At 46.4% G+C, this 27056-nt stretch overlaps 1 protein-coding gene across 1 annotated transcript in view; it reads right to left on the bottom strand.

The window, feature by feature from the left end:
- The window catches only part of Susd5 (sushi domain containing 5), a 43673-nt gene extending 18126 nt beyond the window's left edge, over positions 1-25547 (bottom strand). The window contains exons 1-4 of the mRNA XM_057767701.1: positions 25296-25547; positions 16893-17070; positions 13950-14068; positions 262-450 (exon numbers count right to left, since the gene is read on the bottom strand). Of these exons, the coding sequence (XP_057623684.1) occupies positions 262-450; positions 13950-14068; positions 16893-17070; positions 25296-25395 (586 nt within the window). The 5' untranslated portion in view covers positions 25396-25547. The remainder of the gene's footprint in view (positions 1-261; positions 451-13949; positions 14069-16892; positions 17071-25295) is intronic.
- Positions 25548-27056: the final 1509 nt, after the last annotated feature.

Raw genomic sequence — 27056 nt, 5'->3', positions numbered from 1 at the left:
AGGCAAAGCACCCATAAGACATAAAGTAATATAATACAAACTTAAAAAAACGACTTTTTTAACACCTGGGTCAAGTCTCTCCTTAGAGAAGAGGGGTGGGGCATTGTTAACCATTCATTTCCAGCAGGTAGATGAAGAAGGGAGTTGTGAGTTGCTAGGCACATATATTCCCAGATGTAGAGGCTCTCAATGTCTGTGGGTGGAAAGGGGGGCGACCTTCGAAAGCCCTGTGTGGGCTCCACGCAGGCAGGCGGTGCTTACCTTTCCCGCAGGCTTGTACCAGTCCGTACCACTCCCCACAGCTGTTACACAGCAAGGTGAAGGCGGTCTCTCGACGGCCTGGGACGGAGCCTGGTGCACACACATACAGCAGCTCGTCCCCCATCTCTAAGCCAGTGCGACCCTGGAGGATGGTGTGTGGGAAGGATGGTGGGTCTCCACACGGCCTCTCTGAGGAGAAGGAGCAACAGTCAGCGTCCCTGAACTGTGATGGTTAACCTTGCCAACTTGACAGGACCTAAGATAACTATGGAAATGTATCTCTGGGCATGAATGTCTATGTGGGATTTTCTAGACTGGGTTAACTGAGGGAGAAGGACTTTAACGTAGGTGGCACCATTTAATGAGCTGTGGTCCTGTGGTCCAGGACTGAAAACAATGGAGAAAGTAGCAGGGTTTGGCGGCCTGCACCTTTAATCTTGGGAGGCAGAGGCAGGAGGGTCTCTGCGTTCAAGGCCAGCCTGGTCTACTTATCAAGTAACAAGATAATCAGGATTACACAGAAGAGAGACACAGAAAGAAAGAGAGAGAGACAGAGAGAGAGAGAGAGAGAGAGAGAGAGAGAGAGAGAGAGAGAGAGAGAGAGAAAGAGAAAGAGATCTAGCTAGTTAGCTGACTGGGGATGCAAGAGCCTTGAATCTTTGTCAGCATGTATGGACTGCACCCTCAGAGTATGAGACAAAAGAAGTCTACCTTGTCAGGTATCCCACTCAGCATCATGTCACATAAGGTATATACAAATGATAGAGAACATTTCCAGACTGTGAGAAAAAAAAAAAAAACCAAACAAACAAAACAAACACTGCAGCATGAACCCACCTACCCTGACACCCTATTCCCTGAGTGCCTTTGACACCCAGAACCAGGATCCCAGGGACAACCTTGATGCCTGACTGAAGGAAAACTTGTCTAGTGACTCAGTGTGGTACCAAATGCTACATTTTGTATTTTTAGACTGTCAGACACCAAGACCCTCTGCCCTGAATGACTCAGACATACAAGGCTAGGAGCAGTTCCTTTTGCCTTGTTAGGATGAAGGAATAAGTCTGTTGTCAAGACGTCTACATCAGGCGTGGTGGGTGGCACATGCCTTTAGTTCCAGCTCTTGGGAGGCAGAGGCAGGTGGATCTCTTTGGGTTTGAGGCCAAATTGGTCTACAAAGGCAGTCCCAGGACATCCCATTCAGGGCTAGACAGAGAAAATCTGTCTCGAAAAACAAAAATAAATAAAACTAGAGACGGAATGGGGGAGGCTGCAAACACGCAAGCAAGCAGATGGGCATGCATGCATTCCTTCTCTCTCTACTCCTAAGCATGGAGGTGATGTGACCAGCTGCTTGAAGTCCCTGCGCTCATGGACTAATCTGATACTGTGAGCTAAAATAGTCCCTTCCTCCCTTCCTGAGTTGCTTTTCATCAGGGTGTATTATCACAGCCAACAGAACTGAAAATAGACCAGTAATGGAATGTATTTTCCTTTGTAATCCCCTAATGGCAAAGGGCATTGAACACCTTTTCATACATTTGCTTGCTATCTGTCTATTTCTAGAGGTATTTGTTCAGGTCCTTTGTCCATTTTCTATTCTTATTTATTTTATTTTTATTTACTTTTTGGCTTTCCGAAACAGGGTTTCTCTGTGTAAGAGCCCTGGCTGTCCTGGAACTTGATTTGTAGACCAGGCTGGCCTCAAACTCGAAGAAATCCACCTGCCACTGCCTCCCAAGTGCTAGGGTTAAAGGTGTGTCCCATCGCTGCCCAGCTTTGTCTGTGTTTTAAACAAGCTGCTGTTTGTTTATATTATTGCCGAGTCTTGATAGTTCTTTGCTTGCTTCATCTGTCTGTCGGTCCTTCGTGTTGTCCACAGATCTATCCCCCAGTCTGTGGCTCATTTTCTCACTCTGTTAGTGCACCTGCAGGACAGAGTTTACTCTAACAAGCCCCAATTATAACTACATCTTTCACAGACTGCCCTTTTGTAGCTCACTGCCCTACCCAAGGCCACCTAGGCTTTCTCCTATACTGTCTCCAGGAGTGCATAGCATATACTTTTGTGATCCATGTTGAGTTCATGTCTGTGAGGGGCTTAAGGTCAGCTTCAGGATGTCCAGTTGATAAAAATGCCTTTATTCCATTGTTTCTTTGATCCTTTGTCAAAGACCAGTTGCCTGAATTTATGTGAGTCTAGTTTTGAGCTCCCTGTTCCGCCCCACTGATGTGACTTACCCTCCCACAAACACCCCCCTCTCGCTTACCGTAACTTTAAAGGGGTTCTGAAGCCCAGCAGTAACAGACCTCTGATTTTGTTGTTTACAATTGAATTGGCTGCTCTGAGTGCTTTAGTTATAGTAGCTGTAGCAATTGATTATAACCTTAACTTCTGGACATTTTGATTATGGTATTGTGTCAAAGGAAACCTACTTGGGAAGACCCAGCATGTTGACGATATCAAGTCTTACTGTTAACGTGGAATGTTTTTCTTTCTTATTTCCTCAGTGTTTTGTAGCTCACCTCATACTTACCATCAGATTTAGGTTTGTATCTAATTTCATTTGGGGGTCACTACTATAAATACTCTTTTGAATTTCAAGTCCGACTTCCCACTGCTGTTATACAGGAAAGCAGAGTAGTAGCTTTTGTTTATTAATGTTTTATTCTAGTTTAATTTATGTTGCTGTGAAAAAATAGTCTGACCAAAGGAAGCTTAGGGGACAAAGGGTTTGTTCAGCTTACAATTCTGAGTTATAGCCCACCGAGGGGAAATCAAGACAGTAGGGACTTGAAGACGTTAGTCACATTGCATTCACTATCAAGATAGAAGAGAGAAATGAATTCTTGCTCACTAGATAACTTTGTTGATTGTACTCAGTCCAATGACTCCACTTTTATGCATTCAGGACTTTTCTGGCTAGGGATGGTGCCACCCGCAGTGGGCCAGAGCTTCCCACATCAGTTAACTAAGACAGTCTTCCACAGCCATGACGATAGTCAACGCTGATGATCCCACATGGAGACTCTCTTTCCAAGTGATTCGAGGTTATGTCAAGTTGACAGTCAAAGCTGACTCTATATCATCATAATCTGTATCCTGCAACTTTGTATGATCAATTTCAAGACACTTTGTCAATTATTTTAGGTGTGGGGATTGGAGAGATGGCTCACTGGGAAAGGGCACTTGCCTGCAAGCCTGATGACCTGTAGAAATAACCAGGCTAGCTAATTATATTTGTTATATTTTATTTATTATAAGGGGAAAACTCACTAAACAGGAAACAAGAAATCCAAGCACAACAATGTCCCATGGGAAAAGGTGCAGAGAGAGTGCACACAGAGATGCACACCTCTTAAAGATGGTTGGCTAACAAGGTTCCCCATCAATGACCTATGTTCAGTTCCCAGAACCCACATGGTAGAGGAGGGAACCAAGTCTCAGACATTATCATCTGACCTCCACACATGCACCATGGCAGGCACATGCCCTCTACCCACTAAGCAAATAAACAGAGAAGCATCAAAACATTGTTCAGTGTTTTGTACCTACACAGCCATATCATCTGCAATCAAAGTCAATTTTAGCTTTTCTTTACTACTCTGCATACCTTTTATTTTATCTTATTTAAAAACGATTGATCTTTATTATTTTTAAGTACATATACTTGTGTGGGGGTTTGTGCGTGTGTATCTTGGAGTCCCTGGAGCTGGAATTACAGGCAGGTGGTCATAAACCTGATGTGGTTGCTGGGAACCAAACTCTTGCCCTCTGGAAGAGCAGTACATGCTCTTAACCACGGAGCCATCTCTCCGTCCCTCCCCATACACCTTTTCTTCCTTCCAGTACTATCTATAGCCTCCAGTTGATGTTGGAAGGCAGAGGTAAGAGGTGTGTTAGTTCTGATCTTAGTGAGAAAACCTTCATCTCTCACCATCGTGAGAAACACTTCACCTCTGACCATTCAGGGAAATGGGAGCTGTAGAGTTTTGTTTTGTTTTGTTTTTTCTAGATGTTCTTTGTCAACTCGAGAAAGTCTCTCATTATTTTCAATAATGGTGAAAAGTTTTAAGCCGGGTAGTGGTGGCGCATGCCTTTAATCCCAGTACTCGGGAGGCAGAGGCAGGAGGATCTCTGTGAGTTCGAGGCCAGCCTGGTCTACAAGAGCTAGTTCCAGGACAGGCACCAAAAACTACAGAGAAACCCTGTCTCGAAAATCAAAAAGAAAAAAAGAAAAGTTTATTTTATCATCCACCAGTGCTGGATCTGGTCAACTGCTTTTCTCATGGGTCAAAATCGTCATGTGATTTTTCTTCTGTGGTCTCTTGATGTAATGGATTATATCAATTGTTCTTTTAATGTGAAACCAGTTAAGTACACCTGGGGGCAATCCCACTTGGTCATTGTGTGTGTGTGTGTGTGTGTGTGTGTGATGTCTGCATGGACATACTCCTGTGTGCACATGCAGAACATCAAGCGTCCTTCTTTATAGCTTTCAGACTTGGTCTCTCACGCAAGATGAAGCTTGACTAGGCTGCTTGCCCAGAAAACTCCCAGGATCCCCCCTGTCAGCACCCCTAATTCTTGGGTAACAGGCATGTACAGCTTTTTACTTACATGATGAGGATTTGAACTCAGAACTTAATACTTTTGGAGCAAGTGTGCAAGTGTCCTTATCCACTAAGCCATTGTCCTAAAACCTGTAATTTGGGGGGTGGGGTGGGAGGGAGAGCAGGGTCTCACTATATAGCCCAGACTGACCTCAGATTTGTGATTCTCTTGCCCTTGCCTTTTGAAGTGATGGGATTCCAGGCATGCTACCACATGGCTTTGTAATCCTTTTATATCTTGTTAGCCTAATTTGCTAATGTTTCCTTGTCTGTGTTCATGAGATATATTGGTCTGTAGCCCTCTTCTCTTGGAATGTCTTGTCTGGTTTTGGTTTAGAGGTAATAATGGCCTCATGGAATGAATTAGGAAGTATTCCTTCTGCTTTTAACTTCTGGAAAATTTTGTAGAGAATCGGCATAACTTCTTTCTTAAATGTTCAGGTCATCTGTGCCCGATACTCTCTGTCTCGGAGTTATTATTTATTCTGCTCTTTGACAGAGAGGGGCTTTGTGAGATTGCTCCTGTCTTCTTAACTGTTTTGTTAGACTGTTCTCTCAGCAAATTGGTTCATTTCATTTAGGTTTTCAAAGCTGAGGGCACAGCTACTTAGATCTTATTTATATTTAATCATATGCATTTATGTGCGTCTGTGTGGGGGTTTGTGCACCTGAGTACAGAGGAGAGAAAAGGGCGTCAGAACCCCCGTAGTTGGAGTTACAGGCAATTGTAAGACACCCAGCAGATGTGCTAGGAGTCAGACTGACTGACACACAACCTGCCTGCTGCAGGGGCTGAGAACCGAAACGGGTCCTGTGCGGAAGCAGCAGGCTAGCTCATCTGCCGAGCCCTTGCTTCAGCCCTATTTATATTGTTTTTGTGATTCATTTAACATCTACAAGGTCTGTAGTGATTCTCCTTTTCCCATTTCTTTTTTTCTTTTTCTTTTCTTCCAGGGGTGGGGAGGTCTCACTATGTAGCTCTGGCTGGCTTGGAACTTGCTATGCTGACCAGGCTGGCCTCAAACTTGTAGAGATCTGCCTGCCTCTGTCTTCTGAGTGCGGGGATGAAAGGCAAATGCCACTATGCCCAGAAGTTTTTTTTTTTTACTTCTTTTTAAAAATATTTATCTTATTATTTGTGTATGGTGTGTATGTGTGCTGGTGCCCATGGTGGCCAGAAGAGAGTGTCAGCTCCCCTGCATCTGGAGTTAGAGATGCTCATGAGCCACCCAATGCAGTGTGCATGCTGGGGATCAAAATCTGGTCCTCCAGAGGATCAGGAAGTGCCGGCACAGTGACCCATCTCTCCTGCCTCCCTTTTTCATTTCTCCTAGGGTTTTCCTCCCTCTTAGTCTGGCTAGATAGAGGTTTGACAATGTCATTTGCCATTTCAAAGCACCAACTTTGGGTTTTATTGATTTTTCTCTTATTTTCCTTTTTTAATTTCATTGTGCTCTTCTGTTTTGAGTGTCTTTTTGTGTGTGTGTTTTGAGTGTCTTACTGAAGCTTAGACAACTGATTTTATTTTATTTTATTTTATTTGGTTTTTCGAGGCAGGGTTTCTCTGTAGCTTTTGGTTCCTGTCCCGGAACTAGCTCTTGTAGACCAGGCTGGCCTCGAACTCCCAGAGATCCGCCTGCCTTTGCCTCCCGAGTGCTGGGATTAAAGGCATGCACCACCACCGCCCAGCTGATAACTGATTTTAGATCTTTGTTTTTTTCTAATATAAGCATTCAAAGCTGTACATTTCTGTCTGACTATGGTCTCATAAATTTTAATACATTGTATTTTATTCTTTTTTAGTTAAAGAAAATCTCTTGAAAGTTTTTCTTTGATTCATGTATTATAAGATTTCTAAAAAAATTGTGAGTCTATGCACATTTTCTCTCTCTCTAGCATTTATTTTTGTTCTCTTTAAGAACTTCTATTTAGGGCTAGCGAAATGGTGCAGTATGTAAAGGGGCTTGCCACAAAGTCTGGAGATGTGAGTTCAATTCCTACCACCCACCTAACAGAAGAAGAGAACTGACTTCTACATGTTGTTCTCTCAGCTCCACACCAGTGCTGTGGTGCCCACATGCTTGCACACACACACAATAAATAAATTAATTAATTAAACAGTGTTATCAATCTGCAGGCTCACTTCATGTTTTGCCTGTTATTTTGGGGTGTAGCTTCTTAGACGTTCACATGTTGGGCCAAAAGACCACACTTCCCACCCCCCACCGTGTGTGTGTGTGTGTGTGTGTGTACATTTGTATTTGTCCATGTGTGCATGTCTAGAGGTTTATGTCTTATGCCTTGTGCCCCCCTCCATTGCTTTCCACCTTACGTTTTGTGACAAGGTTGCTCACGGATCCTGGAGCTCACTTGTTGGGCTAGACTGGCTAGCCAGTGAGTCCCAGGATCCACCTGTCTTAGCTCCCTGGCGCTGGGGTTACAGACGTGTTACAGACGTGTGCGTTTATGTGGGAGCTGGGATCCACACTGAGGTCTTGTAGCTCACACAGCACATGCTTTACCCAGCCCCACTGCGAGCTCTTGAAAAACATGGATTCTGGAGAACAGAACTCAGCTCCAAGCACTTTACCCGCTGAGCCATCTCCTAGTCCCATATTTATGTTATGTAGTTATTTTTAGGATAAGTCTGTAGGTGTAGAAGTGCCACATCATCAAAGTGAAGACATCTTTTTTTTTTCCCAGAAAGGAAAATAACTTGAAGTTCGGATTTCCTCTCTAGTATTCTACCATCCTTTGTTTTAGTGCCCATGCATTCATGTCACCCGAGAAAACATCGCTCAAAAAGAGATACACTGGGTTGGTGAGATGGCTCAGTGGATAAAGACACTGGCCTCTCAGGCCCAATTAGATTTTATTGTCAAATTGACTCAATCTAGAGTCATCTGGGAAGAGGAAACCTCAATTACCATGATCAGATTGGTCTGCGAGAGATTGTCTTGATTGGTGGATAATGTGGGAGAGCCGAGCCCACCTTGGGTGGCGCCATCCCTAGGCTGGTGGGTCTGGACCATATAAAAAAGCTAGCTAAACACAAACCAGTCAATGAGTCAGTAAACAGCATTCCTCTATGGTCTCTGCTTAGCTCCTGCTTGAGTTCCTGTCCTGACTTCCCTCAGCGATGGACTGTGACCCGGAAGTGTGAGCCAAATCATTCTTTTCCTCCCCAAGTTACTTTCGGTCAGAGTGTCTTACCACAGCAGGAAAACACAATGTCACCACACCCGGCCAAACTAAGACCATCAGAAAACACAGAATTTACATTACAATTCATAACAGTAGTAAAATTACAGTTATGAATTATCAAGGAAAGTAGTTTTGTGGTTGGGGTCACTACACCGTGAGGAACTGTTAAAGGATTACAGCATTCAGAAGGCTGAGAACCACTGCACCATCTACAGAGGCCAGAAGACTAAAAAGCCCACAAGAGATAGAGCACAGTGCATGGAGAGAGCCCTTGACTTGGTGATGGGGAAGAGTTGAAAAGACTCACCCATCTGTCACTTGCTTCTTTGACATGGAGTCACTAGGCTAAATTTGAGCAGGGAACACTCAAAATCTTGGAGGAGGACTAGCCCTGACCACGGGCTCTGGACTCTAAAATGCCCACATAGATGAGGTTAAAAGATAGGCAGAGGCAGGGCTAAAGAGATGATTCAGCTGGGAAATTCTCCCAAAGCCATTCCTGAGGTAGGGGGACTCCTCTAGACAGACCTGAGAGCTGGGGACAGTGAGCATCCAGCTCTTCTTAAAGGCGACATGGAACTGAACATTCCTGTCTTTAGGGGAAATAAAGGTAACAATGGCTGTAAAGAAGGGAGGTGAGGCCAGCTATGTCTCAGGGGGGCAGCAATGTGTGGGCTGGGGGTGTGGCGGCCAGAATCGAGGGGGAGCTGGAAGTCACCAATCCTTGGGCTACTGACCCCGCTGAGAATCTAACCAAGTAGAGTGGGGGAAAATCCAAGTGGAAGAGGCTGCAACATCCTGTCTGTAAAAGTAACTGTGCACTTACTAGTTTAAGTGAGATCAGCATGGGGCTGGAAATTCACCCTCTGAAACAAAACACCAGAGGGAAAAAGATGTGTCTATGTTGGTGGTGAACTCTGCTCAGAAGACCTGCAGGAGGGGCTGTGTGCGTGTGAGCTTCCATCTTTAGCAGGAGCATGGCTGCCAGTTTTGAAGTCAGCACTCTCCATTCCCCTGGTCTTACCAGAGGGGAGCAGTATCGTGGTGACACAGACATGGCATGCCGCTCAGAGAGGGGGTAGAAAGAGGGCATAGTGCTGAGACACTGAGTCGAGCCTCACCTATGCACTGGTAGGAACCTTAGACCCTGTAGCTGGGCTAACCCTCCTGCCCTCAGGTCCGCTCAGCTGAGCCTCTCCGCCTTCAGGTCCTCTTAGCACTGTGTGTGTAACAAACCCCAGGAAAGCTCAGTTGAGCAGTGCTTGAAAATCCATAGGAACCTTCTGACTAGCCTGTTTGCTTTCGCCAAGGACGTTCATCAGATCCCCATAAAGGAAGGGCAACCTCTCCGCCACGAAACCCGGAGGGTTGTGAGCAATGACTTCCGCACTCCATCTAGGGCATGAGAGCAGGACACAGGGACAGCTATGAGGAGAGCAGTATGGGTGCAGCTTCCTCTGGGTACTCATGATGGGGTGAGCTTTCTGTACGGTAGCTGCTCTTGAGTTGTCCCGCTCCGGTGAGTAACCCTGGGACACTCGCCGCCAAGCTCAACTCGAATGGAGCTATGTCTTGTCCTGTCACTGGTGTCCTCTCAAGGTAAGATGTTTCTTTACAACTCACTAAGAAAAACTCACAGCGCATGGGAGGGCACACACACACACACACACACGCACACACACACTCACACGCGCACACACACACACACTCACACGCGCACACACACACTTCTCTGATCCGCTTTAGAGTAGGTTGTAGACATGATGCCCTTCACCCCCTAAGAGACTCGGCTGTGCATTTCCTAAAAGCAAGGATGTTCTCTTAGCACAGCAGCAGTAATTATCAAAATCACGATGTCTTGCCATCAATATCAAGCTGTGCAATTCACAATCCATATTCAAACACGATCAAATACAGTTGTCTTTTTTGTTGTTGTTGTTGTTGTTAGTCCAGGAAACAACCCAGGATTGCATTTTATTATCAAGTCTCTTATCCCATTTAATCCAGGGCAGTTGCTTAGCCTTTCTCTGTTTTCCAATTCTCTGTTTTAATTATTTATTTTAGTGTGTGTATGGGAATGTGTGTGTGTGTGTGTGTGTGTGTGTGTGTGTTGCTGTGGGGGGGATTGACAGTGTAGCTCTGTGTGTGTATGGTACTATGGGGGGAATGTCGCTGTGTGTAAGGTGGTATCTCTGTGTGTGGGTATCTCTGTGTGTGAGAGATGAATGTATGTGCTGGGGTGTCTGTATGTGTGGTGTGTGTCTGTGGGAGAGTGTCTGTGTGTGTCTGTGTGTATGTGCAGTGCTAGGGGCTGGATGTCTGTATGTGATGTATATGTGTAGGGGTGTCTGTGTGTGTATGTGTGGTGCTGGAGGTTGAATGTCTATGTGTGTGATGTATATGCGTGTGGGGTATCTGTGTGTGTCTGTGTGTATGTGCGGTGCTGGGGGGAAGGATCTATGTGTGATGTATATGTGTAGGTGTGTCTGTGTGTATGTGTGGTGCTGTGTGGGGAGGATCTGTGTGTGTGATGTATTTATGTGTTGGGGTGTATATGTGTGATACATGGGGCAGTATCTGTGCGTCTGTCTGTATCCTTGTGTGTGTGCAGATGTGCATGCCTGAGCACACTTGTGTGGAGGCCAAGGAGGATGTTAGGTGTCCTGCCGGTCTCACTCCTTTCAGACAGGGTTTCCCTTTGAACTGGAAGTTTGCCGTTGCAGCTCTTGTGCTCCCCAGGAGCAAAGCTACCTCTGAACCACGAGCAGGCTAGAGATTGGTAGATGAGCCTAGCCAGGATTAGCACAAGTGCCACACAAATTGTGGGGCTACCAAGTTGTCATTTAAGTCACTCTGCTTTGGGTGGCACAAGATGTCACAAAAGCTAAAGAAGACCTGTTCCCTTGAGATCACTAGAGGGACAAGGTTCTGGCTTTGTTCTGTTTCCCTCAGGGTCAGACACTGGCGAGGTTTGGGATCCAAAGGGTCATTTGAATTTCCTTATACAGCTGCCAGAGAGAGAGAGAGAGAGAGAGAGAGAGAGAGAGAGAGAGAGAGAGAGAGAGAGAGAGCGTCTCTTGGTTACTTGATTGGGCCGATGGAGAGATGGCTCTGGTGGCCTTCCATATAACCCAGCAAATGCAGACCCTTTCCTAGCTGAGTGCTCGCACTGGAAGACGGGCATGTCGCTGATGAATGTGCATGGGTGTTTTACATGTGTGTATGCATATGTACCGTATGTGTTCCCGGAACCCTCAAAACTCAGAAAAGGATGCCTGATCCCCTGGGACTGACATTATAGACAGTCACGAGCCTCCATGTGGATGCTGGGAATCAAACCTGAGTCCTCTGCAAGAGCAATAAGTGCTTTTAACCTCTGAGCCAATTCCCCAGCTAGGAAAGGAATTATTTTTAAGTATGGTCCTCACTAGGAAGAGAGACTAAAGCCTGAGCTGTGACCATCAGGATCTGAAGTGGACAAGGACAGGGTTCTGTTCTTTTTTGTTTGTTTGGTCAAGGCAGGGTTTCTCTGTGTAGCCCTGGCTGTCCTGGAGCTCACTCTGTAGACCAGGCTGGCCTTGAACTCACAGAGATCCACCTGCTTCTGCCTCCCAAGTGCTGGGATCAAAGGCATGAGCCATTACAGCCCAGCCCAGGGTTCTGCTCTTATTCCCCAGAGAGCTGGATCTTTCCAAGCACAGGGCTCCTGGTGGGCACCTGCACCTCTTTGTGGGATCTTGCCACTTGTACCCAGACAAACAAAACCCCCAGAAGTCAGTATTTTCTCATATATCCCTTGAGCGATGATTGACAGCTATAGTGGTATATCTATCCCAGCTCCCTCACCCCAATAAGGAAAATCATAATTATGTACTGTGAGGATTAATCTTCATTATCAACTTAGCTGGATTTAGAATCACATAGGAGACAGCTCCAGGTGGGTCTGTGAAGGTGCTCAACTGAGGAAGGAGGGACATGTCCTCAGAGTGGGTGGTGCCATCCACAACCTCAGGGAAAAGAAAGGTCTGATGGCCAGCAGCAATTGTCTCTCTCTGCTTCCCAGATGTGGACACACTGCCCACAGTGCTCTTAAGTTCCTGCAGCATGATAGACTCCACCCTCAAACTGTGAAACAAAGTAAACACCTACTCCCTTATGTCACCTTTTGTTACAGCAACGAGACAGTAACTATACATGCGCACCATCTCCTGAGGTTCTCGATTACCTCCAGAGGTTCTCGATACACACATACCGCCTCCAGAGCTTCTTGATACACGCACACCTTCTCCAGAGGTTCTCGATACACACACACACTGCCTCCAGAGGTTCTCAAAACACACACACCGCCTCCAGAGGTTCTTGATACACGCACACCTTCTCCAGAGGTTCTCAATACACACACACACTGCCTCCAGAGGTTCTCAATACACATACATCATTTCCAGAGGTTCTCAATACATGTACACTGCCTCCAGAGGTTTTTATAAATTGATTTTTATTGAGCTCTACAATTTTCTCTGCTCCCCTTCCTGCCTTTCCCCTCCCTTTCTCTCCCGAGGTCCCCATGCTCCCAATTTACTCAGGAGATCTTGTCTTTTTCTACTTCCCGTCTAGATTAGATCCATGTATGTCTCTCTTAGAGTCTTCATTGTTGTCTAGGTTCTCTGGGAATGTGATTTGTAGGCTGGTTTTCTTTGCTTTATGTTTAAAAACCACTTATGAGTGAGTACATATGATAATTGATTTTCTGTGTCTGGGTTACCTCACTTAATATGATGTTTTCTAGCTCCATCCATTTGCCTGCAAATTTCAAGATGCCATTTTTTCCTGCTATGTAGTACTCCATTGTGTAAATGTACCACATTTTCCTTATCTATTCTTCAGTTGAGGGACATTTAGGTTGTTTCCAGGTTCTGGCTATGATAAACAAAGCTGCTATTGAACATAGTTGAGCACATGTCCTGTGGTACGATTGAGCATCCTTTGGATATATACCCAAAAGTGGTATTACTAGGTCTTGAGGAAGATTGTTTCCTAATTTTCTGAGAAATTGCCACACTGACAACAAAAGGGGCGGTACCAGCTTGCATTCCCACCAGACATGCAGAAGTGTTCCCTTTTCCCCACAACCTCTCCAGCATAAGTTGTCATCAGTGTTTTTGAGCTTGGCCATTCTTACAGGTGTAAGATGGAATCTCAGAGTTGTTTTGATTTGCATTTCTCTAATGGCTAAGGGTGTTGAACATTTCCTTAAGTGTCTTTCAGCCATTTTAGATTCCTCTGTTGAGAATTCTCTGTTTAGGTCTGTACCCCATTTTTATTGGATTATTTGTTCTTTTGATGACCAATTTCTTGAGTTCTTTGTATATTTTGCCTCCAGAGGTTCTCGATACATGCACACTGTCCCATGCACACCGCCTCCAGAGGTTCTCTGAGACACTGGCTCCCTCACCACCTCCATGAACTTTGCTGAATATTGTACCATGGCTTGGTCATGTTCACTTTCCTGTCCAGGTTCTCACTGCCTTATCTGCTTTCCTAGTTAGTCTCCTTCTGAACTTGTATTTTTTAACATTTATTTTATTTTTTTAAAATTGTGTGTGTGTGTGTGCACGTGTGCACATATGATTGCTAATGCCCACAAAGACGAGGTTATTGGAGTCCCTGGAGCTAGAGTGACAGGCATTTGCCCAACATAGGTGGTGGGAACCAAAGTTCCTTGGGAAGAGCAGTTAGTGATCTTAGCATCCAAGCCATCCCTCTATTCACCCTGGGAAGAATCGCGAAGCATGCTCAGAGACATGTCACCCCAATGTGTTCACATAGACGGTAGCAGCCACTCACTCTCCCAGACCCTTACAAAGACTGACCTTCATCCTTAATGCAAAGGGCGTTGTACTTGGCACCGGGAGCAGGGTGGCTGTCAATTCTCACATCGACAGCTCTCGCGATTGGCTGTTCGCCGCTCCCTTTGCTGCACACAGTTGTCCTGCACAGACAAAGGAGGACCCTGGGTTAGGACCATCTTCAGGCTGAAAAGAATTCATTTCTGCCGTCAGCTCTGAGACACAGAAACGTTCTCCTCAGACAAAGGTCACATCTGGAAGACAGCTTTCAGAGGCAACACCTTTTTACCCCCTCACTGAGAAAAAATCCATCCAAGGAGTCACTTGAGTTTATTTTTACATTTTCAGTGTTTACTTTGGTGATACGTGTATGGAGATCATGTGTGTATGAAGACTGTCCACCATGCAGATCCCAGGTGCTGAACTTAGGTCCTCAACCTTGACAGAAGGTGCCTTTACCTGCTGAGCCATCTCCCCAGTCCTCATTTGAGTTTTTGAAAGGTTCGATAGAAGGGCTGGAGAGAAGCTCAACAGTGGAGCACTTGCTCTCGCAGAGAACCTGGGTTTGGTTCCCAGCACCGGGTATGGGCGCTCACAACCTCCTGTAACTCCAGGTTCAGGGGAATCTAAAAGACTAGAAAATCGACTAAAATTATATGGAATTGTTTAGCTTGCAAAGCGGAACCTAAGTCAAACCAATCTATCACTCTAGGTAAGCAATTGCAACCCAAAGGCTTAAAAATTAGCAGATTATTTGAGAACAGAAGGCGTAAAATAGCATGTGTCTTGTATAATGGCACACAACTGTAGCATCGGCTACTTGGCAAGCTGAGGCAGGAGGATCACTTGAAATAAAGAGTTTGAGACCAGCTTGGGTAACACAGTACTGTCTACTACCTCCTCTCCTAAAAGACAGGTGGTCACCCTAGTGGTGATGCAACGAGGAAACATTTTTCATCATGCCCTGCCTGCTGAAAGTCAAAAGCTTGATTTGCATAAAGTCCCCTGTCACCATGGTAACCAGTGCATCCTCTGCCAAAGAATAGCTGACTTTCTCAGACTGGATGTCACAGTCCAACAGCTTCCTTAGTGAGACACTTTGGAGGCATGGTGGCATTCTCTAAGCTGTGGCCTTCTGGTTGGGGGTGAGGGTGAGTGGGGATATCTCCAGCAAGGGATGTGAGGGAAAAGTCACTGTAAACGGCATGCTTCACTCCCGTTTTCCCTGGGCATATCTTATAGATCTGGCTGCGTAAGCAGCCTTCACCATGTGCTCGAGGGAACCACTCGGTACTGTCAGCTGCCTGCGTCTCAGCAAGGTGAGGGCAGTGCTTGTTGTAAAGCACATCTCTATTACAGCTGATGGGGTCACACTGAGCTAAGGAACTCTTATGTCCCTTGGGACCAGCGTCCACTGACGTCACAGTCAGTCACCGTCATCTTCCCTAGTAAGTTCTGGAACGTCCTAGAGTCCTTGCTGTCTAAGTGGGAGAGGGTGTATTTCTATGTGACATTCTTCAGAGAGAGAGAGATCTTTCCAGGGGGGTTCTCTTGTGGGGGTCTTTTCCTAGGTTATGAGGGTTCAACTTTTTCTGAGGAGGCTTCATCTGAGGGGACTTTTTTTCTGGGGGGCTTCTCCAGGGGGCCTTTATTCTGGGAGCAGGTTGGGTGGCTCTTAATTTTTGGAAGGCCATCTAAAATTCCCTTGGTGTACAGACTTCAGCTTCAACAGAATCGATTCCCTTTGAGTAGCCGTCAGCCAAGACACTGCTGCTGTCTTGTCCAGACCTTTCCTTTTCTGACCCCTGCTGGAGGAATAACTATCTTCTTGGGAGGGGAAAGGTCTTCCAAGTGACACCTACTCTTGGGTTTTCCCTTCCTTTGAGAGTTCTGAGTCCCGCTGAGGCACCTCACTAGGTTCGTAGTTCTTTTTATTCAGATATTCCAAAAGAGAATATTCTCTCCAAGAACCATTGCTCCTTGACAAGGTTTCCAAGCTTGGCATTTCCTTCTAAAGCCTTTAATGGGAGGTCCCCTAGAACCCAGATTCTGTGGTTCAGAAAACAGGGGGTCTGCCTGGGTGGCTAGGTGGAGAGCTGGGAGGAGTGGCCTATGGGTGGGAAGAGGAGGGTGCACTTATTTTGCTGAATCACCTCGTCCAACACGTCTCGGAAGTCTGCAGAAACCTGTGGCAAGGATGGGATCCTGGGCAGCGGTGGGGGGGGGGCAGTGCAGGGAACTGAGGGAACTGAGGTAAGACAGAAACTGAGGTAGGACTAAAGGAGGAAGAACAACGGAGCTATCTGCCAGGCGAAGGGAACTGGAGTTCACCAAGCTGGAGCAGACAGGCTCCATAGTCTGCCTGCGAAGGGATCATCTGAGAACACTGTGGTTATGCCCTCTGTGTTACGCAGGCTTCTGTAGAGAGGCCCCAAACCAGTGTCCCTCAGCCTGGACTCCACACGGAGAGCAGCCTCCGTGCGCAGACTCTCTGTGTGGGTGCTGGGAGAGCGATAGCCTCCGACGTGAAACTTCCCAACCACCGACCTCTCCAGCTCCCTCTTTTCTTCCTTTTAGAATTCTAATTGCATACAGTTTCATCACATTTACCATTTTCTCTACCTTTTTAATTCTTTCTTTTTTCTTTGTTCAGCATATCTCCCTCCCAAATAGCTTCCAGCTTACTAATTCTTTCTTTGGCTCTTTTCAGTCAGCTATTAGATCCATCCATTAAATTCTTAATAGCAAGATGGGAGCAGAGACGGGGGAAACCGCTCGAGTCTGCACAGGCAGCTTTAGGTAGAGCAGAAGAAGCAAGAGGGACCCTACTTTGACAAAGTAAAGTGAGAGCTGGCTTTGAAGAGTTGTCCTCTGACTCCTGCAGGACAATCGTTGAGCCCCACATACACCTAGGTAGCGCAGCTGAGGTGGTTGGAAAAGAATGCTTCCCTGGCTACCCTGACTTACCCGAGGGTGCCGTCAGCCAGCCAGCCTGTCGTGCACACTGCGAAAGCACAGTCTTGGACCACCCTCTTCAGCTCCCCAGCGGACACCAGGTGGGCACCCCTGCTCCTGCAGGAGAGGCGAGCTGCCTCCAGGTCCAGGCCCTGAGAACCGTTCTGAGACTCCACCAGGAAGAGTTTCCCTGTCCAGGACGAGAAGGATATGTGATGTGAGGTCCAAGGCCCTGAGAGTCCACCATGCTCGCTGTCTGCAGACGTCTCCGTCCCTGGGACCAGGTGGTGACAGTTCTGCTGGGGTCTTCACTTATTTCAGCTCTAGGCATCTTGAGGTGGGTGCTCCTTCTGCTGTCCAAATGGGTTTCAAGCCCATGAGTTCAAACCGCGCTCCCACCCCATGCTCCCTCCTATCCAGAACCAGAGTACAACACTATGTCTCACTTGTTCTGGTCTACTATAAACAACCCAACCAACAAATATTTAACTATGGTGGGGAGACAGACGCATTGGTTAAATGTTTGCCTTGGGGTCTTAAGGACCCTGAATCTGATCTGCAGAAACCACATAACAATAGAGCCGGGGTGACGTTGACTTGGGGATGCAGTGCTGAGAAGTGGAAACGGGGAGCGGGGGGGGGGGGGGAATTATGGGACTCACTGGCCAGCCAGCCTGGCCCGTGGCCCGCTTGAGGAGTTTCAGGCCAGTGAGAAACCCTGTCTCGAGGGAACACGGTGGGTGGTATTTTAAAGGCAACAGCTGAAGTTGCTCTCTGGCTTCCCCATGCACCCGTGCACATGCACACACACATATGTGCATTCTTCCCCTCACACACACACCAACCACACCAACCGTGGTCTGGCATGGGTTTGAATTAGCCAGGTGTGGTGACACCTGTCTTTAATACTAGCACTGGGAGACAGAGGCAGGCAGTTCTCTGAGTTCTACTGGCCAACCTGGTCTACAATGAGATTATGTGTGTGTGTGTGTATGTGTGTGTGTGTATGTGTGTGTGTGTATGTGTGCGTGTGTTGCTTTGTTTCATTTAATCCTTCTTGGTATAGGAGGTTCTTCTATCTATGTGTTGCTTTCATTGGTTAATTAATAAAGAAACTGCTTGGCCTGATAGGGCAGAACTTAGGCGGTGTAGACAGAACTGAATTCTGGGAGGAAGAAAGCAGGGTCAGGGATTGCTGCCATGGAGCCAGCCACCAGGTCAGACATGCTGAATCTTTCCCAGTAAGTCACTACCTCGTGGTGAACACAGATTAATAGAAATGGGTTAGATCAAGATGTGAGAGTTAGCCAAAGAGGCTAGATATAATGGGCCAGGCAGTGATTTAATCAATACAATTTCTGTGTGATTATTTTGGGGCTAAGCTAGCCGGGTGGCCAGGACAAACAAGGAGCCCCCGCTTCTCCTTACTACACCTTCTACCAAAAAAAAAAAAAAAAAAAAAAAAAAAAAAAAAAAAAAAAAGATGTGACAGGGCTCAGTGTCCTGGGTTCCCTTGCGTGAGTGTGGAGTTACAGAGCATTGTAAGCCACCATGTGGATGCTGGGACTCAGGCCCTGGTCCTCTGAAGAGCAGCAAACCTCTTAGCTGCTGACCATCTCTCCACCCCATGCTCAGTAAGTTTTACTTGTGTTTCAGGTTGTCCTGCATTAAGTAAAAAGTCTCTTATACTGACGTCAGTAGCCCATACTCTGAGGCAGAGGCAGGGGGATCATTGTGAGTTGGAGACCAGCCTGGTCTGAGACCCTAGGCAAACAAACAAGAGACGACAACCTCCACCATGACTCTCATATTGCCTTCTGCTCTTTAGCCTCAGCAGAGATGGAAGCGGCAGCGGCAGCTGCACTCATCCAGCTATCTGCTGGCAGTTCTCTTCCTGTGGGTTTTAAACTCCCTGGTAGAAGGACCCATTTCTCCCCATCATTCTGTCTTTGTCAGCAAGGACCTTGCCTGGTATGCAGTAGTTACTCTTTGAACATGAAATGAATTGATGAGTCTTTCTCTTAAATCATTATCCAGACCACTCATTTGCATTTAGTTAATATGAAGACTTTTTCCCATTTCAAAAATTCAAGAAAGTTAAGTTTGAGAAGATAACAGTTGGCAAAGGGCTTGCTGCTCTAACATAAAGATTTGCGCTCCATTCCTAGCTCCCACACTTGCAGGCAAGATAGCTCAGGGGATAAGGGAGCTTGCTGAATGAATCTGACAACCCAAGTTTGGTCCTGGATCCCCTGTAAAGGGAAAAGGAGAGAAAAGGCTCCACAAAGTTGCCTTTGACCTCCACATGTGAATGTGGCGTGTGCCCCATCCAAAAACATAAACTCCGTGTTCAGCTACACATGCCTGTAATCCCAGTACTGGGGAGGTGGAGATGTGAGGATTCCTGTGACTGGATGACAAGGTTCCCCTGAGACCCTGTCTCAAAAACACAAGGTAGAGAGGCTGGAATTGCTCAGCAGTTAAGAGCACACACTGCTCTTGCAAAGGACCAGAGTTTGGTTCCTAGCACCCACATGGGGTGGCTCACAACTGCTTGGAATTCCACTCTAAGGGGAATCCCACATCACTAACCTCAGAAGGCACCTACACACACACACACACACACACACACACACACACACACACACATTAAAATAAATAAATTTTTAAAGTCCTAAGATTAGGGGCTGGAGAGATGGCTCAGTGGTTAAGAGCATTGCCTGCTCTTCCAAAGGTCCTGAGTTCAATTCCCAGCAACCACATTGTGGTTTACAACCATCTGTAACGAGGTCTGGTGCCCTCTTCTGGCCTGTAGACATATACACAGACAGAATATTGCATACATAATAAATAAATATATATTAAAAAAATAAAAATAAATAAAAAAAATAAAAATCCTAAGATTAGAAAGGGATTGAGGAAGACACTTGGTACTGACTGCTGGACTCCATCCTCTTGTGCACCCAATAAACACAAATACAAATGAAAAACAAAGTAAATATACAGAAATACAGTAGTCTTTCTACTTTGTGTATGTGATACATACTGAATTAGTCAAATATAAATGAATGTTTTTTGTTTAAATTTTATTTTTTTAGAGCCTGTTTTTGTCCAAATATCTACAATCATGAGTATCAACTGAACAGTCCTCCCCTTGTTCCCACACAGGCCTGCTATGGGACAATGGTCTTTTATCCTGTCACTTGTATTATATTTATTTATTTTTTCTTTTTTGGGACAGGGTTTCTCTGTGGTTTTGGAGCCTGTCCTGGAACTAGCTCTTGTAGACCAGGCTGGTCTCGAACTCACAGAGATCCGTCGCCTCTGCCTCCCAAGTGCTGGGATTAAAGGCGTGTGCCACCACCACCCGGCACTTATATTATTTTTAATAAAATGCTGATTGGCCAGTAGCCAGGCAGGAAGTATGGGTGGGGCAACCAAGCAGGAAGTAGAAGCGGGACAACCAGGCAGGAAGTATGGGTGGGGTGACCAGGCAGGAAGTAGAGGCGGAGCAACAAAAATGCTGGAAAGAAGGCCAGGTGGTGGTGGCGCACGCCTTTAATCCCAGCACTTGGGAGGCAGAGGCAGGCGGATCTCTGTGAGTTCGAGACCAGCCTGGTCTACAAGAGCTAGTTCCAGGACAGGAACCAAAAAAGCTACAGAGAAACCCTGTCTTGAAAATCAAAAAAAAAAAAATAAAAATAAATAAATAAATAAATAAATAAATAATGCTGGAAAGGGGAAGCACAGTCTGCAGTTGTGACCCAGATGCAGAGGAAGCAAGATGTGGCTGTGTCACCAAAAACGGTACCAAGCCATGTGGCTAACACAGACAAAAATGATGGACTAATGTAAGTTATAAGAGTTAATAAGAAGCCTGAGATACTAAGCCAATCAATTTATAATTAATGTAGACCCCTGTGTGATTTCTTTGGGACTTAATGACTGTGGGAACAGGGCAGGACAGAAAAACTCAGTGAACAGAATGGCATCCAAAGTGGGACAACTGCATCCACATAAAACCTAAAAGAGTTTAAAAAATAATTCTAGACAAAAGAAAAAGAAAAAAGTTAAACACAGCTTCTTGATATCAGCATTTTCTCAGGTGGGCTCTGCTTGCTAGAGGCAAGCACTCTCATTTAAGAGAGGCTTCCTGACTCAGCTTTAGCTGCAAACCTTGCAGCTCTTTTAAGAGATCCTGCCACGAAATACTTAAATGGTGTTAATAAAAAGCTGACTACATGCTTTTTGGTGGTGACAGGGTCCTTAAAACGCTATAGAGTTGTGACAATAAACATGGCTCTGGCCGGTACTGATGGAGGAAGGTCATTTGTCAATAAACAAACTGCCTTGGCCCATTTGATAGGCCATCCCTTAGGTGGGTGGAGTAGACAGAATAGAATGCTGGGAGGAAGAGGAAGTGAGCTCAGATGCAGGGCTGCTCCTCTGAGAGACAGACGCCATGCTCCCCTCTCCAGAGCAGACGCGATGAAGCTCCGACCCAGGATGGACGTAGGCTAGAATCTTCCTGGTAAGCGCACCTCAAGGTGCTACACACATGAATAGAAATGGGCCAAGCAGTGTTTAAATGAATACAATCTGTGTGTTGTTATTTCGGGTATAAAGCTAGCCATGCAGGAGCCGGGCAGGACGAAAAGCAGGCCCGCAGCTCCTACTACACGGTACCTCTGCCAAGAGGCTAAAATCTCAAAAAGCTAAGGAATAGGTTTGATTCAGCTGTCAAAGACATGGCTTTTGTCCTAGCCATATCACTTAGCAAATTAAAGACTCATATGGTTAAAAAAAGAGAGAGATATAGTAAAGACAGATTCAAATTAAAAAAAAAAAACCTCTAAACAGTTTAGAGTGTGTTTAAAAATATATATAGGCTTGGGAAATAGAAAAAAAGATAATTGTCTTTAAAATAAAAAAAAGAGAGTAGTTGGGTGTGGTGGCACACATCTTTAATCCCAGATCTTTGGAAGCAGAGGCAGGTGGATCTCTGTGAGTTCAAGAACAACCTGGTCTACAGAGTAAATTCCAGAACAGATAAAGATACACAGAGAAACCCTGTCTCAAAAAGCCAAATATTAAAAATAAAAGAAATAGAGCTTAAAATAAAGCCAAGTAAAGATGAAAGACACCCAGAGAATCTGAATACTGTATGTTATTATGTTATCTTTGAATTGTTTGAATGCTGAGGAAGGAGCAACTGCTGCTAAAAGATATTTGTTTATAAATGCTGCTAAATTAAAGCAAGATAGGTATTTTAAAAATAACCTGACTTCAAAATTGAAGTCAAAAGGTATGTTACTTTTGAGAAGAGGTTTTACTTTTGTTTACACAGAAAATGAGAGGCTGTGGATTCATTCTGGGTTAAGAAAAATCAGGTTTGATCAAGGAAGACCCCCTGAGAAATCTCCAATAGGAGTGGATGGCCCAGATGTCTGAGTTCTATATCCAGCACAGATTCAAGACCACTGCTTGAGATGATCAAGCCTCACAGGATACTCCAGTCATGACTTGATCATAATTCTAAATATTCTTTAGGTCCCCATAAGATTATCAGCCCACCTTCCCAAAAAATGGACTATGGGTATTTTTCTTTGTTTAGAATGTTGGTTACTAGTTATTATGGATAATGGTCAAAAAAAAAAAAAAAAAGCAGCTAAACAAGAGAGATTCAATTCAGAGTTCTTGTTTTGAAAAAAAGGGGGGGGGTGCTGTGGGACCATGGTCTTTTATTCTGTCCTTTGTATTATTTTTAATAAAATACTGATTGGCCAGTAGCCAGGCAGGAAGCATGGGTGGGGGGACTAGGCAGGAAGTAGAGGCGGGGCAACCAGGCAGGAAGTAGAGGCGGGGCAACCAGGCAGGAAGTAGAGGTGGGGCAACCAGGCAGGAAGTAGAGGCAGGGCAACAAAAATGCTGGAAAGGGGGAAATGCAGGCTGCAGTTGTGACCCAGATGCAGAGGAAACAAGATGTGACTGCCTCTCCAAACACGGTACCAAGCCACGTGGCTAACACAGACAAAAATGATGGACTAATATGAGTTATAAGAGTTAATAAGAAGCTTGAGATACTAGGCCAATCAATTTATAATTAATGTAGACCCCTGTGTGATTTCTTTGAGACTTAACGACTGTGGGAAATGGGCTGAACAGAAAACCTCAGTCAACACAGGCCCAGATAATTAGAGTCCTCCCCTCCTCCCCACACAGACTCAGATAACTAGAGTCCTCCCCTCCTCCCCACACAGACTCAGATAACTAGAGTCCTCCCCTCCTCCTCACACAGATTCAGATAACTAGAATCCTCCCCTCCTCCTCACACACACTCAGATAACTAGAGGTGAGAGAGGCAGTAAGCACAGACCCAGGCAGCAAGCTGTTCACAATACAGCTTACAGTTCTGTGGCTCTGCTATACACCGGAGGGCTTGGCAAATGGCATTTTCTTACAATGAAGTGTGCTCATGATTCTCCATAGGTCAAGTGGAGAGAGGAAGAAGGAAGGTGGTGGTGGGGAACAGGAAGCATTCCCAAAAATAAAAAGTGCACGCGCGCACACACACACACACACACACCAGGAGTCCTTGGTTTCTCTTTGTCGTAGGCAACCCCACCTTCTGTTTTCTATGCCCCTCCCCAAGTCCAGATAGGCACAAAACTTTGATCCTTATTCGCGTGGCATTCTGCTTAAGCGTTCATAATGGGGCGAAACTCTATAAAACATCATGGAAAGAGATCTTGTTCAAAGGAATTAAAACTAGAACAAGAGTAGACCTTGTTGGAAAGTTAGCACTAACCCGACCCATGCTGCTTGCTTTCTTTAAAACCAGCTTAATTTTCAAGCTCAGCGTCAGGCCGGAAATGCTAAAGCTTTCCCAATGCACGGACTGCGAAGAGAGGTGCTGTTCCGTGTGGCAATGATGAAATGCTCTAGAATCAGATGCACGAACATTGTTTGCACAGCAAAATGTTTACACGTGCATATTTTAAAAACCGCAGTTACACATTTTTAAATGGTAAATTTTCAGAAGCATATCTAGATTTCTTTTTAAAATTGGGGCTGAGGATATAGCTCAGTGGCAGGATGCTTCTAGAGCCCTGCCAGATAAATTAATTGGTAATTAATTAGAGGGGCCGCTGACAGCCGTTAGAGTTAACAGTGTCTTCTTACTGCTGATGGGCATGGCTAAGACGCTGACCGAGAGTCCAAGTCCTTGATTAAAACAGGGCACATACATGCAAACTCGGAGCGCGCACCTGAGGTGTCGAGTGACATATTGTCCCCCTCATCATTTCCTCAAGTTCCAGGGTTTTCTTTCCCTGATCTTTAGCGTCACCCTAGGCTTTACCAGGTTTAAATAACTATATTTCAATGTATGCAAAGCTCCCTAAATCGGTCGAAGGCTTTTCTCCCCTATTGGTCGAGGTCGTCCCAAGGGTGAACTTTCCAGAATACCTTCTGGGGCTGAGGACAGCCGCCTCCCTTCAAACTCTCCAGCTCCACGTTCTGGGGGGTTTTGTTTCAACAACTAAACACAGCTGAATTAGCTTTTCAAACGGAAATTGCATTGACACAGGGCCCTAATCCTGCTAGCTTAAGGCGAGTATCAAAAGCCAAATTCAAGGGCCAGCGACATGGCTCGGTGGATAAAGGCGCTTGCTGCCAAGCCTGGTGACCTGAATTCCACCCCAGGGAACCCACGTAGTGCGTGGGGAACGAGGGAATCCTTCAGCTCAGCAAGTACGCGTGTAAGCATACACACACACACACACACGCTAATTGTTTTTAATTAAAGCTGAATTTCGACTTAAAGTAAATAAACACATACGCATATAAATACTAAATGTTTAAAAAATTTTAAAGCTGAATTCGGGTTAAAAAAAAAACACAGTGGGTCAACTTGTCATCTGGCTGCTACCTGGCTTTCCACTGCCTGTCCCAAGGCATCCACCCCAACCTGGCGGCTTGGCTCCCGCCTAGCTATTTGCTTTTAAATCCTAGGTCCCATGTTCCCCAACACCCCTGAGCGACTCAGCTCGAGCTGTTCCTCCCACCGGGACGCTTTGCTTCCCCGTTTGCCAGGAACACGAATCCTCACTCATCTTTCAAACCTTCCTAGACAACGCGAATATTTTCTGACCGCAGTCTCCGGGAAGGGCACCGACCTTACAGACGTTGAGAAACCGAGGGAAGATGGAAAAATCAATCCCAATAGGGGAAGTTCGAGGGCAGCCTAGACGTGACTTCATTCTAGAGATCTCTCTCAGGGAAGCAGGCGGCGGGGAGGGTGGGGAAAGGTGGGGGCCGGTGATGCTGGGGCTCAGGGTGGCCGGTTCCAGGCTACACCTCCGGCCCGGCTGGCCTCCCGGCTGCACCGGGACCCCTGCGGCTGCGGACACTCACCCTCGGTGCGCGCGGGTGGCGGCTGCAGACCCAGCAGGAGTAGCGAGGCGCAGAGCGCAGGCAGGCTGCCGGGTGCTGGCCATCGCGGCCCCGCGCTCATGGTGGTGGCGTCCGCTGGTTGTGCGCGATCGGAGAGTCTCGAGTTACCGGGGATGCTGGAGCCGCTGCCGGGGATGCTGCGGGAGTCGCAGCCTGAGCGCCGGGACCTGCGAACACCCGGGGGTCTCGGTGGCGCCACCCAGGCGGCTGCAGTCCGGCTCCGCCTTTGCGCCGGGCACCTGGGAGCCGCGGTGCCAAAAGGGGCTGCGCCCAGGGCGCGGCCGGGGCGGAGGGCCAGGGCCTGGAGGGCGGGCAGTGGGTACCCTCGAGAGGAGGACGGTCGCCACGCAGGGCCCCAAGTCTTGACTGGGCGCCGACTCACAGACAGAACCTTCGTTAAACGAATCTTTTTTAAATGAAGAAGGAAAGCTGCTGATTTGCCAGCCTCCCTCCTCGGGACCGCAAGCTCCGTTCCGTTAGGAAAAGGCCATTTTGGGACTGAGGATGTGGCTCATTTGGCAGAGTGCTTGCCTGGCAGGCACAGAGCCCTGGGTTCTAGTCCCCGGCACCGCAGAAAACCAGGAGTGGTGGCGATAGCTTGTAATCCCAGCACACTCGGGATGTGTAGGTAGAGGGCTCTCATCTAATTTAAGCAATATTTCCTTCAAGGGTGTTAGCTATCTCACCCTGGCGTTCCTCAACACGTTGCCACTCACTTCTGAGTCAGATCTGGGTGACCTCCGGAGCGCGTGGAATTCCCACGTTTGGGGTGGGTAGGGGGTGATCTGAGAAGCTACCGTCTCGTTCCCACCTGGAACGGATGATCTCTCCCAGGTCACGGGGTCCTGTCTCCCCAGCATCAGCTCCCTGGGCTGGTGGCTCATATCCCTGTAATCCTAGCACTTTGGAGGCTGAGGCAGAAGAATTGCTGCCAGTTCCATGGGCTACATAGCAAGACCCCCGTCTCAATTATTCAATCAATAAAGAATAATGCGTTGTTAAACTTTGAACACCAGAGGCTCTCTGCAGTTTGCAAATCCCTTCCGTATTAATGTACCAGCCAATAAACGGGTTAAGTGCCCACAAAATGGCTGCCGATGACGATGTCATAGTTTGCTCTTTTGAAAAGTCCTGCTTAGTTAAGTCAAGTGCTAAAGGCTGAGCCAGAGTTTGCTGTTAAACCACGAATAACTGCCACTAGCTAGTGAGCTAGGACACGGACATGGGGAGAACGTGCTTTCTTTTCCATGTATGGACTGGGATTTGAACCCATGTCCGGCTTAGGACAGATAGCATTTTCCAGCTCACATTATTTATATGAGCCAAGGCTAGTCTGGAACTCACTATGTAGCCCAGGTTGGCCTCAAACTCACAGCCCTCCCAACTACACCCCCACAGATATGCACTGTTATAGCCCAAGGCTTCACATAACTTCATTACTTTTTTAGTGTGTGTGTGTGTGTGTGTGTGTGTGTGTGTGTGTGTGTGTGTGTGTAGATCAAAAGACAACTTGCAGGAGTCTTCTTCTACCATATCGGTCTAGAGAATTGAACTCAGATCATGAGGTCCTAACGCAAGTGCCTTTACTATCCCATACCATCTTGCAAAGCCTCTTGTAACTTTCCGACTTCACTGAAAAGATAGCACATCTCCTCGAAAGCTACTAGCAGTGATGATTACGTTTCACACTTAAAACACAGGTGCTTAACGGCTTGGCGATCA

Source organism: Chionomys nivalis, chromosome 4, assembly GCF_950005125.1.
Source record: "Chionomys nivalis chromosome 4, mChiNiv1.1, whole genome shotgun sequence".
Taxonomy (NCBI): Eukaryota; Metazoa; Chordata; class Mammalia; order Rodentia; family Cricetidae; genus Chionomys; species Chionomys nivalis.
The sequence above is the reverse complement of the archived record's forward strand: the minus strand, read 5'-3'. Positions and strand labels throughout refer to the sequence as shown.